Source organism: Enhydra lutris, unplaced genomic scaffold (assembly GCF_002288905.1).
Source record: "Enhydra lutris kenyoni isolate GAN:26980312 unplaced genomic scaffold, ASM228890v2 scaffoldscaffold14, whole genome shotgun sequence".
Classification (NCBI taxonomy): Eukaryota; Metazoa; Chordata; class Mammalia; order Carnivora; family Mustelidae; genus Enhydra; species Enhydra lutris.
The window spans coordinates 9,920,545-9,937,078 of NW_019154098.1; the positions used below are offsets into that span (position 1 = coordinate 9,920,545).

Consider the following 16,534-nt stretch of genomic DNA (forward strand, 5'->3'; position numbering starts at 1 on the left):
AGGGGAGGGACTGGAGGAGAGAGCGGGGCAGAAGGATGGGTTCTGAAGCACGAGTGGAGGATTGATGTCAGGGTCATGGACCCTGCATCTGTGTGAACAGAAGGGAAGCAGAGTGGGCAGGGCCAAGTGTTCGAGGTTGCTGACTCGGTGGGGGGACACAAGGCAGCTCTCTCTCTGTGAGAAATGAATCAAGGTCATAGCCTGAGAGGGAGAGGAGAGGTGGGAAGTGTGATAATAGAGAAAGCATGGAATCCTTGTCTTGGAGAGTAAGAAAGGAAATGGAGGGTGGGCTCTATCTCCTTAACACTTCTCCCCATGGTGCCCTGTATGGGTCCTGCCCTCTGCCCACCCCCTACCTTTCCCCTCTCCTCTCAGTGCTCTCCCTACTTCCAGAGTCAGACACCCAGAGAATTCTAGAAAGGCAGAGCATTTTCTGTACACATGCTTCAGGTAGAGGGATGGGTCCAGAGGATGTGTGACCCATCCAAGGCCACCTGGGATTAGAGAGGGAGCTGACCCATGAGCTGGAGACCCTTGGCTGGTCCCTCTGCTTCTCTACCATGATGCCTCTTATTTGCTCCCCATTTCTTCCCCATTTGCTCCCTGATCCCAGGGATAAGCCACTTATTCATGCAGCATCTATTGTGCATTTCCCATGTGCCAGGGTATGGGATGCTCAGATTTCAGAGCTGAAAACAACAGAGGTTCTGCTCCAAGCAGCTCATAGACTATCATGTGATTGTACAATGGTGGGATCAGAATTCAGTCCCATGTGTGAAGAGCTTAGCTCAGCCTAGACCCTGGGAATATGGTTAAGAAATTTCAGGAGGGGGGTGCCTGGGTGGCTCAGTGGGTTAAGCCTCTGCCTTCAGCTCAGGTCATGATCTCAGGGTCCTGGGATCGAGCCCACATCAGGCTCTCTGCTCAGTGGGGAACCTGCTTCCCCCCACCCCTGCCTGCTGCTCTGCCTGCTTGCGATCTCTCTCTCTCTCTGTCAAATAAATAAATAAAATCTTCTAAAAAAAAAAATAAGAAAAGAAATTTCAGGAGGGGCCCCTTCAGCTGGGACTTGAAGGATGAACAACACTGTTCCAGGCAGAGCCTGGGCAAAGGCTCGGTGTCTGGAATGTGTGCATACCACTCGTGGTTAGGAGGGTGGGCTCTGGAGCCAGATCACCTGGGTTCAAATCCTGACTCTGCTACTTCCTAACTGTGAGAACTTGAGCAATGTTCTTTACCTCTCTGCCTCAGTTTTGTCATCATGAAAATGGGAATGATACTACTCCTTCCCTCATAGAGTTGTTATGAGGGTTAAGTGAGTTAATCCATCAAAAGAACCGAAAATAATATCTGCCTAATAATTATTGCTCAGTAAATATTAGCAGAGATGGGGATGATGTCGATGATGATGACATGGTGACAGAGTGATGTGGGGTGTGGTGCTAAGTGATGCAATTCCTGGTTTTTTCTGGTCTCTCCCCACTGCTAAACAAATCCCTTGAGCCCCACATGAGGCCTGGGCCAGAGCAGGTGCTTGGCAACCATTCTCTGGGTGAGTAAATGAATGAATGGGCGGGAGGAACCCTGAGAGCTTAGGGCCAGGCCTTTGTGGCGGGACCTGGGGTCTGGCTGGAGAAAGTCAGCTCATTCACTGGTTCCCCCGCAGACTCACCATCTCACCTAAGATCACCACTGTGTGCCTTCGCCTTCCTCAAGGGACGCTTTGGGGCCAATTGTGGGGAGAAGTGAAGCTGTTCATGCAATTTATACCTTCTCTATATTTTTCTTTCTCATCCCCTCTTAGGAAAGACCAGCTGGAAGCAGCAGCCAGGTACGTTTCTGATCATGAATTCCCTTCTTCCCACCATGATGTTGGGACAGAGGAGCCAGTTCAGTATGGTGTATGGACCCTGGGCAGCATGGTGGTCTTGAGCTCAAGTTTAGGGCTCATTGCTGTTGCTGACTACTGTATTCTTCTGCCATTTTCATGTTAATTTACTCAAGGACAACTCAGTTGTGATCATAGCTACAGCCACTCGGCGAGCAGGACCACCAGGAATTCTGTGCCTGGAGTTCTTACATATGTTGTCTCACTTGGTCCTCAAAACCACATTGTAAGACCATCCTTAGTACCCTCACTTCTGGATTGACACTGAGGCTCAGAGCGTCTTGAGTTATCCCCCTTGTGTCACACAGCTACCGAGTGACAAGACCAATATTCCAACTCAGGTCCGAATTTGAAGACCACATTGTTTCCATTATATATTGCTTCCTTTGTTTCTCAGGTTCACAGATGCCTCCTCAAAAAGTCAATCATGAGGATCATTCATGATCCTCAGGAAACCCCAGCCGACCGGGCTGCTGCAAGGACAGGGTGGGCTTCTGGATTCTGGGCACGTCTGTGTCCCTCCCTTCTCTCTCCCTCTCCATAAGATGTCACCACATCAGGGACACTCTGGCCCCTGCTCAAGATTGTAAAGAAATGCCATCTCTCACCCACATCAGTTTATTTATAGATTTATAACTATAAATGTAGATGTACTTTAATCTCTTACTTTGAGAACCTACTCGTGAGACCTTGTCCTCTGTCTCCTGGACACTGGGCTCAACTGCTGCTTTCCAGAGCTGACGGAATGGGAGTGCCAGGGCTGGTGGGACCCTAGGCCACATTATAAAGGAACCACTTAAAGACAATGACCTTTGGGAAGCTAGGTCACAGCTTCTTGCGTGGGGCCCATGATGCCCTATCCCATCTGGAACCCCTCTTGGAAGAAACATTTACAGACACACCAGCTAACTCGCACACAGACGCTCAGTTCAGACTTCCTGCTTCCCTTGTGTGTGTCCTCAAACGGATGGAGTGTTTCTTGCCTGGACCCCTTTTGGACTGTAGGGGCATTTGGGGATTGTAGGGGCCAATGACTGACAATGACAGTGTCAGGGGACATTTGTCATCAGAGAACCAGCTCGCAGAGGCAGAGCAGGAAGATACCTCAGATAGCATCCCCTAGATACAGCTGTTGAGGCTGAGATGCTGTCGTTAAAGAGGGCAGGTTCACCCCAAATCCAGAGCCTGTGAGCCCCAGGATTACACAGTCTAAGTCACAGGACTCCCAAAGGGGTACTTTGTCCTCTCTTTCTCTCGGGACCAACAGAATTTTGAATCATAAAGGTGTTGACATTATAAGTGAATTACCCCATAGACTTGAGAGCCTTTTCTACGGAGACATGAGCAAAATTCAGCCAAATTGGAATGTATGTGCAAAATACCACATGTACATCAGATCATGCACTCCTGGCTTAATTGGAGCCTGGGGAGATTTATTCTGAGGGTTTGTTGAGATGCTCTCCAGTTATCAGAAAGGAGCTGTCTGGAATCTCAGCATGTTCTTCATGCTCCTCTCGAGAACTCTCTGCTCTGTCATGGGTGCAGAGGGAAAGCACATTTCATGATTTCTCAGAGTTGCCAGCCTTTCGCTGGCTCATCCCTCCCCACCCCGCCCCACCACCAGGAAGAAGAACAAGGTCTGTTACGTAAGCCATGCGATCTCCCTTTCCAGGCTCTGGTGCAGTATTTTGGTTTTGTTCAGCAAAGAGGTTGGCTGATGGATTGGCAGGTGAGATACCAGGTGTGATTTTAGCTGTGAAGCTGGGAGACGGGGCATGAGACCTGGCGAATGTTCTGGGGGAGCCATCGACCCAGGTGTCATCAGTTCCTTTATCCAGGAGGACAGAGAGCAAGGCGAGAGAATGATGAGCAGTGTTCATGTGCATTAAGTGAATCCTTGCCGATGGATGTTTTCCAGCCTTTGTATTAACTTCTTCAACAGGCTGCCAGGTAACTGGTGTTTTGGTCTTAGTTATTATTTTTTCTAAATAGCCAGAATCAGATTGGAGTTCATCTCACTGCCCCCTCTAGGCATAGGCGGTCCACACCTCTGTTCATGTGTCGGACTGAGGAAAGTATTCTGTTCTCTGTAACTTAATGTATCTCGGTTCTCTGTGGGGGGTAGGAAAAAGGAATTTCATCAGCTTATTGGAAAGAGCTCCAGCCCATCGTTGCTTATAAATCTGTTGCTTGGCCCCACACCCCTCCAAGGGTCAACAGAGAGATGAGCTTCTCTAGTCGCAAGATCAGGGCTACTTTGACTGTTTGGGGAACTTGAGCCCTGCTGACATCCGACAATGGCTGAGAAGTCGGCTTTGATCATTTTATGCTTCTTGGGATCTATGATTCTGGGGCTAGTCAGAAGGAAGAGAACCAGCTTCTGTTGTGTGCTTACTAGGATCTGAATACTTTCCTAGGTCGTCTTAATTAATTTGCATAAAAAACGAGGCAGCTGTCATAAATACACCCTCATCCCTTCTTACCCCTCGTGGTACCCTGAGGTAGGTCTCATCACTCCCCTAGTAAAACCTTTGTTCTGTGTACAGTCAAAATTTAAATTCTCTCTTCCTCTCTAGACCATGAGCTAACACTGTGCCTGAAGTATAGGGTGTTCCCCCCAAAATTTATTTGCTGAATGAACAAACGAATGACTTAATGAAGGAGGTTCTCTACCATCATTTTACTTGCGTGACATTGAGCTCAAGTATTTAGTTAACTTACACCTTCGCCAAGCACAGAAGTAGCCAAGGTGGGGATTTCAAGTTCGGGTCCATCTGGCTGGACTGGATCATATCAGGTTGAGTCCCACTCTGGCTCAGGTGATTACCATGCCCTGCTTGTCCTCAGGGGTAGAGAGTGAGCTCGGTTAGTCTGAAGACCCAGGAACTTGGCACTTGTGCTCTCTCAGCCAGGAAATCTTAGATCCCGTCTTCATACAGCTCATTCCTTCACGTCATTCAGAACTCTGCTTAACTCACCTCCCAAGAGAGACCCTCTTTAACCCTGTGCCTGTGCGCCATCAGTCTCTATGCCCTTGATCCTACTCCATTTTCATTGTTAGCACTGATGAATATCTACTGTATGTTTATTTCTTGTCTGTCTTCCATATTAGGTAGAATGCCTCCAAGGGGCTGTGTTATTATCTCCAGCACCTAAAACAATGCCTGGAACACAGCCTAACACTTGGTTAACTTTCAGCAGTATTAACTTACTAACAAAGTGGGTGGGCATGGGGGTGGATGGATGGATGGATGGATGGACGGACAGACAGAAAAAGTCTTATTCTACAAGTGTCATAAACCCAACTTAAACTACCTTGGACTAAGAGACAGATGTAATGGCTCACATAGCCACCCATCAGAGAGAGTGAGATCCCCGAGAAACAAGGAATGGGATTCTTCTGGTATTTCTCTTTTCCTCTCTTGTTTCCACTTCTCCTTTCTTGTTACATTTTCTCACTGACTTTCTACATGCTGATGAAGGTGTGGAGACAAGCAGCTCTGTGATCACATCCTTTTTTCATCCTTCTCTACCTGTCCTTCACCCAATACCTGTTTGGGAAACCCCAAAGAAACACTTAGATTGGCCCAATTTTGGTCACATATTCATGCCTTGGACAATGTGTATGGTTCAGAGAGTAAGAGGCTACGACTAGACAAACTCTGGGGCCTCTGTCCACCTGTTAGAGTGAGCAGTGTGGGTTCCAGATGCCAGGAGGGACAGCCCCCATTAGAACTTCTTGGTTGAAGTTGGAGGAATCAGTTCCCCATTTAAATAGGGTCTTTTTCCCCCAGAAAACAGAGGATAGAAACATAATGCAGGCAAAAATGATAGCTGCCTATGACAGTATAAATCCCACCTGAAGTTTTTCAAATAACTACAAATAATGTGCATTAAAGAACATCAACAGTAAACCATACTGAGGCTCATTTAATCCATGTATTATACCAGAAAAGACTGATAATTTATGGTAGGGACATCATTTTAAACCTCATTCACAATTTTTCAGTAGACATGAAGCGGGGCCAATAATGAGAGGCATTTGTTTGGAAGAAAATAGTGTTTTGTGCATTTTCAAAACAGGTAACTGTGTTGACAATAACGGCTTGCTTGAGCCATATTGTTTACTTTGTATTTTCAAACAATTCCATCTTAGCAACGGCATTCAGGACTCTTCTGCTCTGTATATATCTTTGGAGAGGGAAGATATTCATCCCAGGCCTCTTTATTTCCTGTCTCATTGTTATGTCCTCCCGTTTTCAGAGCTCTCCCCTTTAGTAGTCAAAAGTAGTTCTTTTGGGTCAAGGAATTTAAGTATAATAACAATAACTTATAAAGAATGTTTCCTGTTTGCCAGGTATAATTCTGTATACATCTAGCCATCATAGCCACCCTAATGGGGAAGATACTACTTTGAATCCCTGTTTAACAGACAAAAAACCTAACGTTCAAAGAGATAAGTGATTTTTCAGGATCCTGCAGGTAGGCAGTGGCAAGAACGAAAATTGATCTGGTTGGGTTAGGGCCATGGTGTGTGGGTCCAGCCACCGTGCTGGTCGTCATAGTTCTCAGAGACAGTTAGGTGGTTGCAATCAGTCACCACTGGTGTCCCCTTTTGCTTGTTTGGTTTTCTTCTGCAGCTCCTGGGCTCGCTGTAGCTGGAGTCCTTAACATGAGAGGAGGCTGTGGAGGCAGAGAAAAGCACAGAGCCAGGGTCTCCTACGGAGTGAAGGAGCATCTGGTCAGACACTATAATTCACACTTTACCTTCTTCCTGTGACACTGGCCACCTGAAATTGATCTCACAGGGTGACGGATGATGTTGGCAGTAAATCTCCTTCTGTGCCTTGGAATCAACGCCTGTTAAAAGTGCACAGGAATTTAGAGGCTAATCTAATCCCCCAATTTTACTGATGAGAAAATTGTTGCCCAGAGCAAAATAAGAGTCTTGGACACAATTCCATAGCTATTAATGTTCTGCCTTGCCAAGCGGACCCTGCAACACAGATCCAGCCTGCAGAGTAGCTGGGATGTAGGGGTAAGATTTGGACCAATTTCGTTTAACTTCAGGGTGATTGATCCCCAACATGTCCTGAGGGCTCAGTCTCAATTTTCCTTTTGGAATGTGGGGAATGCCTATTTATAGCACCCCTTTCCCTCTGAATTATGAGTTAACTGAGAAATTGAAGTCAGAAACAGATAAAAATATAGGCCACATTTACTGCGTGGGGCAAGACTGGCTCTGGGAGGAACAGCGAGTATTCTAACACTTGCCACTAACTTTGGCCTTAAGACCAGCCCACAGAGCGGGCACTCCCAGCCAGATACTGGGGCTTGTCTGGGGATTGTCTGACCCCATGGGGCACTGAGAGCCAGAGAGAGTCCATGCGTGTCCTTGAAGACAGAACTGACCTTTGATATGGAAGCTTACTCAATCAAGAAGATGGGTCAAGATAATCCACCTCCTCCCATGGGGAGAAGCCAGTAGAGGGCTAGAGGTTTCTTCTCAATTCTTCTAAGAGTATGGAAATTCCATTTTCATGACTTTGCAAAAATATAAAGAAAGATTGTCCTTCCTACCATTCATATAGTCTCCCATCGACTCATGACACAACATTCCTTAGCACACCAAACCGTGTCGCAGCTCTCTGGTATGGTTCCATCCTGTACCCACTATGCCCTCATTGTGTGCTGCCTTAGTTTCCTCAGGGCTGCCATAACAAATTACCACCAACTGGGTGACGCAAATCAACAGAAGTTTATTCTCTCACTGTTCTGGAGGCTGGATGTCTGAAACCATGCTGTTATCAGAGCCATATCCCTCTAATGGCTACAGGGAAGAACCCTTCCTTGCCACCTCCTGGCTTCTGGTGGTTGCTGGTAATCCTTGGCATTCCTTGGCCCTGTGGACCCATCTCTCTGTTATCTCCCTCCATTTACACATGGTCTTCTTCCCTCTTTGTGCTTCTGTGTCTCTGTACCCAAGCCTCCCTCTCCTTTCTCTTATAAGGACAGCAGTGATTGGATTAAGAGCTCACCCTACTCCAGTATGAGCAGGTCTCAACTTGATTACATCCACAAAGGTTCTATTTCCAACTAAGGTCGCATTTACCCTTATCAAGTCAGGCCTTGAGCATATCTTTTGGGAAACATTTCAGCCTTCCACATCTGCCAAAGGCAAGCATGATTGGTTTGCATATAGGGACACTGAGCACATCCAGGATACATGATTTTGGGAGGGACATTTATGAGAGTTCCGTTTCAATGTCTCCTACACAGATGAAGGCCCAGGGGCTCAGCAAGGTGAAAGAACTCAGCCCAAATCACGCAAATAGGATTGGCTCCTAGGTCTACCTGGCTCCCTCCAGAACTGTGATTCTGTCTCCTCTTTAACCAGGGACTAAAAATAACCAGGTGGTGGAATTAGGAGGTAGTCATAGCAACAGGAGCTCAGAACAAACTCCAGAAAGAGACCATTAGACCTCAATGCGTGGCTGCCCTACTTACTAGCTGAGTGTTCTTGGGCAATTCAAGCAGCCTTTCCTGTCCTCATGTCCTCATCTGTGAAGTGGGGATAACAATAGGAACAACCCTCTAGGCTGCTTGGAATGATACCTGTGGCCTGATACATAGTAAATTCTCACTAGGGATTAGTGCTGGTCAATTGGTATGTGCTTCATACATGAAATTTGAATACATGGAGAAAATAATTCTTCTAGGAGAGCAACAGAGAAAAGTGTATTACTCCTCACTCACATTAGTGTGTGAGTCTGCATGTCCTCTGAGCACCAGGTGCAAATGTCCCAGAATCATACTCAGAGATTCCCAGGTTCAATGGCTCAGAGGAATTTCAAGTAAGCTATTGGCTCAGCTAACTTTGCAAACCTGTCCAGAGGAAAGAGAACCAGATTAACACATCAGGGTTATTTCTAGGTCATGAAGCTGTTTCTGAGCCCAGGAGCGAATCCTGCCCAGTCACAGTCCTGCTTCCTCATCTGTTTATCTGCCCCCATCTTTCCTCAACCCAGACAGTCCCTTTGAAACCACCACTTACCTGGGATAGGCTGCCTCATTGCTAGAAGGCAGAAGTCGTACTAGGGAAGGGCTAAGCCACTTCAGGACCTCTGTGCTATGAGTTTGTGGCCATGACAGCAGATTGGGCCCATGTTACATTGCTGCCTTAGGCACTAAGAGTTATGGGTCACTTTTAAGAATTTTGACTGCATGCTCTTGGACACATTGCCAAACCTCTGTGCCTCAGTTTCCCCACAAATATAACAGTTATGGTGAGAGTACCTACCTCCTGGGGCTGTTGTAAGAATTAGATGCTTAGAATAGAGACTTACCCATGACAAGTACTACACAGGGTTTGCCTTTATCATGATCACTATTATTATCCTGATTGGCATCTGCATTTCTAGGCTTTTCTACAAAAGCCTAGTCCCCAGTCTTTTCTACATAGCGCAGGTCTGGCTTAGGAGTCACATCACCATAGCTCTGAATTCTAGCTTTGCAATACTTTTCTCCTCCCTCTCACCCTCCTACCTTTTTTCCTTCCTTCCTTTCTTTAAAAGCCCTGCTTTGTGTCACACCCTGGAGATTCCCAAAAAACAGGACCTCATAATCTGGCAAAGAGACAGATGCATTAATGAAAGAACAGTGGGGTGTGGAGGGTGCTGGTATGGGAATGTTACCGGCACAGGGGTAGAGAGAACAAGGAAGGAAGGGAACTCTGAGTTCTGCCTGTAGCAGGACATTGGGAAAAGATCTACAGAGGCACTTTGCTTTAGTCTGCCAAGGACTGAGTAGCTTCTCACTGGGCTAAGGAGGGAGTTAGACCCTAAATTTGTTCCTTCCTTCTTCATGCTTCCAGCCTTCAAACGAACAAACACTGTGTGCCTAGGCCTGATCTTTCCACCGGCCATCTTTCCTATCTGAGAAATCACTAGGAGTGCCAGTGAATAAGGAAGAACAGCATGCAGATGTCCCAAGGAAAATGCACAAAATGCCTAAATAAATTTGTCTTCATTTCTGGACAGAGAAATTTATTTTGTACCCAGAAACAAAGGATATGAGTTACTTGGTTCTGCCAGCTCCACTGTGAACAATGTGAGAGCCTAGAGAAATCATCACTGTCTTCCTCAGCATTGATGCCATTCATTAAGGGTCTGTCAAGTTCTGGCCCCTGACACCTGCTGTATCTTCTGTATCTTCATTGTCATCTAATCCCCAGTTAAGATTTCCCACTTGATTAAAAAGAAACAGAGTTGAGATAGCAATTTGCATTCATAGCCTTTTCTCAGAGACTAAAAAATAGGACACCAAACCCTCAAAGGTTTGGCACATGGATGGTGACAGGTTGACAGGTGTTTTGTTTTTTGGGTTTTTCTTGTTTGTTTTCTTTATCTCTTTGCCTTCTCAGTCTTTCCTGGGGCAGACTGTGGCACTAAAGGAAGCATCTAAAAGAGGGCTGCAGGTCTTGTATAAGGCCCCACCCTTTCCATCTGGAAAGATGGAAGGATGAAAGGATAAAGGAGAGTAGGGACAAACTTAAGGCTTTAACCCCTACAGGTAGGATTGACAGTGCTGTGCTGGTCACTCAGTCTGTGCCTGTGGGGCTCTCACAACAAATAACTCAAGACGGATTGACCTCTTCTCCAAAAGACTCTTCTCTTAACTGTACTCTTGGTGTGTCCAGCATCCCCATCCCTCATCCATCCATCCATCCATCCATCCATCCATCCATCCATCCCTCCCTCACCCATCCCTCCCTCACCCATCCATCCATCCATCCCTCCCTCACCCATCCATCCATCCATCCATCCCTCCCTCACCCATTCATCCATCCATCCATCCATCCCTCCCTCACCCATCCATCCATCCATCCATCCATCCATCCATCCATCCCTCATCCATCCATCCATCCATCCATCCATCCATCCATCCATCCTCTTATTCAGTGATTATTTGTGAAGACCCTCCTGTGTCCCAGAAGCCATTGTAGGGATTATAACTACAGATAAGAAAGAAAAGATCCACAAGTGTTTACTTGATGGGACGCCTCTCAATCTTCCTTCCTAACACATCCCAAGCTGAACTTTTGTTTTTCTGTTTGTTTTTTAATTTAAGTTTTATTAGCTTTTCCTGGACACACATGCCCAACAAAGGTGGCATGAGGAAGGTAGAGAATATAGTCAAGTTGGTCCCAAGGGAAGTTGTTCACTAAGAGCAGTTTGCCTTTGACATTCTTTCACTCATCTGCTGGGTTTTCTCCCTTCCAACTTCATGGTTTCCCAGCCTTGTTGAGAACCACTCCCCACTACCACCATCTTATTCCATATCTGGGATGGAAGGGTGGGGCAGGAATTGCTTTTAAAAGTTCCACTCCTAGGTCTCTCTTTATGCCTTAATGAATGCTTTTATGAGTTTTTAATGTGGAAAAAAGGGGGGTAGAGCTGAATTTGAAATTAGGGACAAAAGAGAGTTTAATTGAGTGGGGAGTGAGAAAAACTTACACTGGAGCAAGGTAGGACTCAACCTAGAGGGAGTGTTTTAGAAGGAGCCACAGGAGTGTACAGGGGGGTCAGAATTCAGCAGGATGGCTAAACCACTGAGCAATTCCTGGTGGAGAGTGGCTAAATCACTTTTTAATTTAATTTCATCTTTTAATTTTAATTTTCTGGAAAATAACCCCATTTGCATGGTTTATAAATCAAAATAATGTAGAGCCATATATTGAAATGTGGTCCAGCTTGTATCCCATGAGCACTTTTCCACCTTCCCACCCTGCACACATCATTTTTTTTTTTTTAATTTCTAGGGAATCTTTCTTTCTAGTTTCCTTATGCAAATACAAAGCAAAATCAATTTCTATTTTAGAGGTTTTATCTAATATTCAATTTTAAGTTATTTGAGCTGTGAGGCAAATTCTCACAATTTAGTAAAATCTGCCTCACATGACAGTCTCGTATGAAGTGTGTATGTATGTGGTTCCTTATGTGTCATGGAAAGGGGCTGCCAAGCTCAAATTTTGGTTTCTTTTCCAAATCCTTCCTCCCCTTTTTTTTGTTTCCATCTTGCTCAACTGAAACAATGGCATTACCATCCACCCATTTGTGTAGTTAGAAACCTAACAGTGTCTCCTTATCCATCTCTTTCCCTCATGACCCACATGGAGTCCATCAGGAAAGACTACTGTGGTTCCACTCCAAATGCAAGTCAAAGTTCTAGTCTGCTTTCACCGTGACCAGCCTGGTTCAAACCACCAGCATGTCTTCTCTGGAAAACTCCAGTGACTTCTCACTGGTCTTTTTTGGTCCTCATTCCCATCCAACCCATGACCAAGCAGCCACTGTGTTCTTTTTTATTTTTTTTTTAATGTTTGATTGTGGTTACATATGTATAACAGAAAAATTATCAGCTTAATCACTTTCAAGTATGTAGTGTTACTATATACTCATGAGTATGTTCAAGTTCAAGTATATATTCACACTGATGTGCAACCAGTCTCCAGAATGTCTTGGTCTTGTGAAACGCCTGGAAACTCGGTACCCATGAAAAACAACTCCTCGTTTTCTGCTCCCCACAGCCCCTGGCAAGCACCATTCTACTTTCCGTCTCTATGAACTTGACTTCCCCAGATACCTCATAGAAGTGGAATTATATACTATTTGTCGTTTTGTTACTGGCTTATTTCATTTTACATAATGTTTTCAAGTTGAATTGCAGCATGGGTCTGAATTTCCTTCCTTTTTAAGGCTGAGTGATATTTCACAATGTGGATATACCATGTTTTATTTATCCATTCACTACCTGACAGACTTTTGGGTTGTTTCCACCTTCTGGCATTGTGAATAATGCTGCTTTGAACATGGGTGTTCTTTCTTAAGTGCTAGTTGGAATACTCTCCCCTTATTAAAACTCTTAGTGTATATGGACCACATCTTCCTTATCCATTCGTCCGTTGAAGGGCATCTTGGTTCTTTCCACAATTTGGCAACCGTGGCCATTGCTGCTATAAACATTGGGGTACAGATGGCCCTTCTTTTCACTACATCTGTATCTTTGGGGTAAATACCCAGTAGTATGGAGTATTATGCCTCCATCAGAAAGGATGAATACCCAACTTTTGTAGCAACATGGACGGGACTGGAAGAGATTATGCTGAGTGAAATAAGTCAAGCAGAGAGAGTCAATTATCATATGGTTTCACTTATTTGTGGAACATAACAAATAGCATGGAGGACATGGGGAGTTAGGAGAAGGGAGTTGGGGGAAATTGGAAGGGGAGGTGAACAATGACAGACTATGGACTCTGAAAAACAATCTGAAGGGTTTGAAGAGGTGCGGGGGTGGGAGGTTGGGGGAGCCAGGTGGTGGATATTAGCGAGAGCATGGATTGCATGGAGCACTGGGTGTGGTACAAAAACAATACTGTTATGCTGAAAATAAATAAAAAAATGATTAAAAACAAAACAAAACAAAACAAAAAAACTCTTAGTGGCCTCCAGGTACCCTTAAAATCAAACAGAAATTTCTGTTTTCTATTCTTAATTCTGAATCCTATTTCTAGAATCCCTGCTGATCTGGCCTCTGACCCCACCTTGTGCCACTCTACCCCTCATTCATAATGTTCTGGCCATGTGCCCCATCTGTCACACAAGCCCCGTGTTCACGCCCCTTGCACCGGCATGTGATTTTTCCACCCAAAGAGTGCTTGCCGCTTCTCTTTGAAGTCTGGCATCCTTTCACCCTCAGGTCTTAGCTTTCCCATCTGGACCACCATCATTTTAATCCCAGACTACTGAGACTGGCCACTTAATTGGTCTTCCCGTCCACTCAAGAGACCTTTCCTTATCACTCCATCAAAGTCAACCTCCTGTTATACTCCATGACTGCACTTCTTTGTTTCTTGGTCAGATTTCTAGCAATCTATGCATCTGTTTATATATCTTCCTGACCTCATTATAAGCTCACTGGAGGCCAAAAACCATATCTATTTCAGTCACCACTACATCCTCAGCAAATTACCAAAAGCCTAGCATTTACAAGGTATAGAACACATTCTTGTTGAATAAATAAATAACATCAGCTCTACTTTACAGGTGGAAAAACTAAATTCGAAAGAGCTAATGACATAACCAAGCTGAAATATTAACTACAAAGCAGAGGTTTGAACGTAGGTCTCTTGCTCCAAGTTCACTCTTTGCACCACACAGCACTCCCTCTCTCAGCTGAGATTGGATACATTTTATTAACAGAAGATCACATATTGTATTCCTTCATTCATTCAACATCCGAATAATACTTTCAGTGCTTACAACATGGCAGGAGCTGTGTTAGATGCTAGATAATTGATCAAAGTATGGTTTGCAGACAAATAGCTTACCTTTTAGTTTCTCAGACTCAACAACATGGGCATTCAAGGTGGGATCATTCTTCGTTGTCAGGGGCTGCCCTGTGTGTTTGTAGCACATCTAGCAGCATCCCTGGCTTTGACCCACCAGAGGCCAAGAACACCTGCCAAGTTATGTCAGTAAAATGTGACTCCAGACATTGTCAGATGTCCACTGTTGGGTGGGGGAAGAATTGTCTCTTGTTGAGAACCATTGCTTTGATGCAAGAGTGTCCCCAGTAAGTCGAAGATTTCATTATGGTGGCCAAATGGCATGGTTGTGAAAAGTCTACAGAAAGCACAGTGAAAGGACAGGTAATTGGACTGCAAGGGGAAGTGAGCCTTGGGGCTGAGGCTTGGACCAAGTTTCAGATGTAAAGTCAGAGTCATTTAGATAAAAGAAGGGGATAAAGGTTTTCCTGGGTACATGTCATGACATACACAATGACATGGAAGCGTGAGTGCCAGGGAACTGTGTAGAGTTGAGCATGGCTGGAGTGACCCAAGGCAGGAGCCCAGGGCAAGGGCTGTCTCTGCCAGGGAAAATTTTACTTCTTGATTTTACTTTTCCATCTCCAGTCTATTTCCAGTTTTACAATTCATGCTTGAAAAGTGTTTGTCTGCATTTGATAAATCAGGGGCCCCGGCTATCCAAGAAAATCTGATGTCAGCTTCACAGAAGGCTTTGCTTGCAAGACCTGTAGAACCCTCCAAGCACAAAACCTCATTAATGTGCTAGAAATCCATACAGAGGTGGGCAGAGATGGGTTTGAGTTTTCTGGGGTGAACTTTGTCTGGCATCTGATTATCCTCTGGGTTCATGGATTTCAAGAAACACAATTAAGAAGTAAGCTGACCGCCCGTTTGCGGGAGGAAGAATTCCTTAAGCCTCTTAGGTGTTATTGCTGGGAGTAATTAATTCATAGCTGAGGTTTCTGACTTGTGCCTGATGCCTCTGGGTTTCTAACACCCTTGGAATCTTTCTCATAAACCGTCCTCTGAGACCATGGCCTGTTGTGTAAACATAGCCGAAGCAGTTCAGACTCTTAAAGGTTGCAAATGAAGCATTGAAATGCCAAACAGGCAAATCCTAAATCCCAGTACAGAGAGAACAAAGAGGGCCCTGTCATTAACTTCATAATTTTCCGACGTTTATGCTGAGATTACCGGTCAGGACAGAGCAGCTGCCATTACTTTTGCCTTGCTTAGTTTATCTGGAATTAGGCTGTGCATACACTTATCTCCTGCTGAGGTCAAGTTCAGTGAGGATGGTGAGTGTGTGAGACCGGCATTAGGAAGCACTGTAAAATAACATATAAATCCCCAGAACTTATCTGTTCATTTAAAAACAAAAACAAAAACAAAAAAAACACACTTACACTGTGGCTCGGGAAATTTTATCCATCCTTTATACACATGCCATTAGCCCTCTCCTGCTTCTGCGGGAAGAGGATTATTTACCCAGATAATGGTGACAGCCAGCATTTCCTGAAGGCTTCTCCAGTCCTCATTCCAGAAGTGGGAGAAGCATTTTCCATGGACTCCCTCATTTAACCCTTACAAAGCCAGGCACAGCGAGGGCTGTCAGAGAGAGTGACTTCTGTGTCCAGGTCATGTGTTCCTTAGGACCTTACTCCTCAGGGCTGGGATTGCCCCAAAGGTCATGACTTTCATTGCCACCCTGAACTTGGGGATGTGCTAAGGAAGGGAGGAGGGTCGTGGGCACAAAGATAACCAGGCTGAGTCTTTGCTTTGCTGGGACTGCACATTCTAGCGTGGAGGAGACAGGGGTGGGGGGCAGATGTGGAAATATGGTCTGCACCAGTGTGTATGAGTGTGACAAAGAAAACTGCAACATGTTGTTGGAGCACGTGGGGAGTCCCTGATTTCCAGGGATGAGGGTGGGGCACTCAGGACATTTTATTTAAAGGTAGATAGCCATGAGGTGGGCTGAGAGGGCAGGTGCATGGTAGCTGGAGGACCTGGGCGTGCCATGGCATGCAGGCAGAGACTTGGGGCTGGCAGAGGCTCTGTGCAGACAGGATAATTCCTATTCCTGATCTAGCTAGACAGAGTAGGCAGGGGCCAAGAAGAAGCAGACCTGAAGAGAGACTGTCCTAACGTCCCCCTTTCACTGAGTTCATAGGTCGGAAAGCCTTCCTTCTGTTCAATTGATTTCTTGCCTTGTACAGGACTTCTGGTCCATAGACCCTGATATATTTCTCTGTCCCAGCAGTCATTCATCTAGAACT

At 45.3% G+C, this 16,534-nt stretch overlaps 1 protein-coding gene across 1 annotated transcript in view; it reads left to right on the forward strand.

Annotated features, from left to right (window-relative positions):
• Positions 1–16,534, forward strand: part of LOC111146660 (potassium voltage-gated channel subfamily Q member 3) — a 291,159-nt gene that overhangs the window by 259,585 nt on the left and 15,040 nt on the right. The window contains exon 9 of the mRNA XM_022502304.1: positions 1,805–1,831. Within this exon, the coding sequence (XP_022358012.1) occupies positions 1,805–1,831 (27 nt within the window). The remainder of the gene's footprint in view (positions 1–1,804; positions 1,832–16,534) is intronic.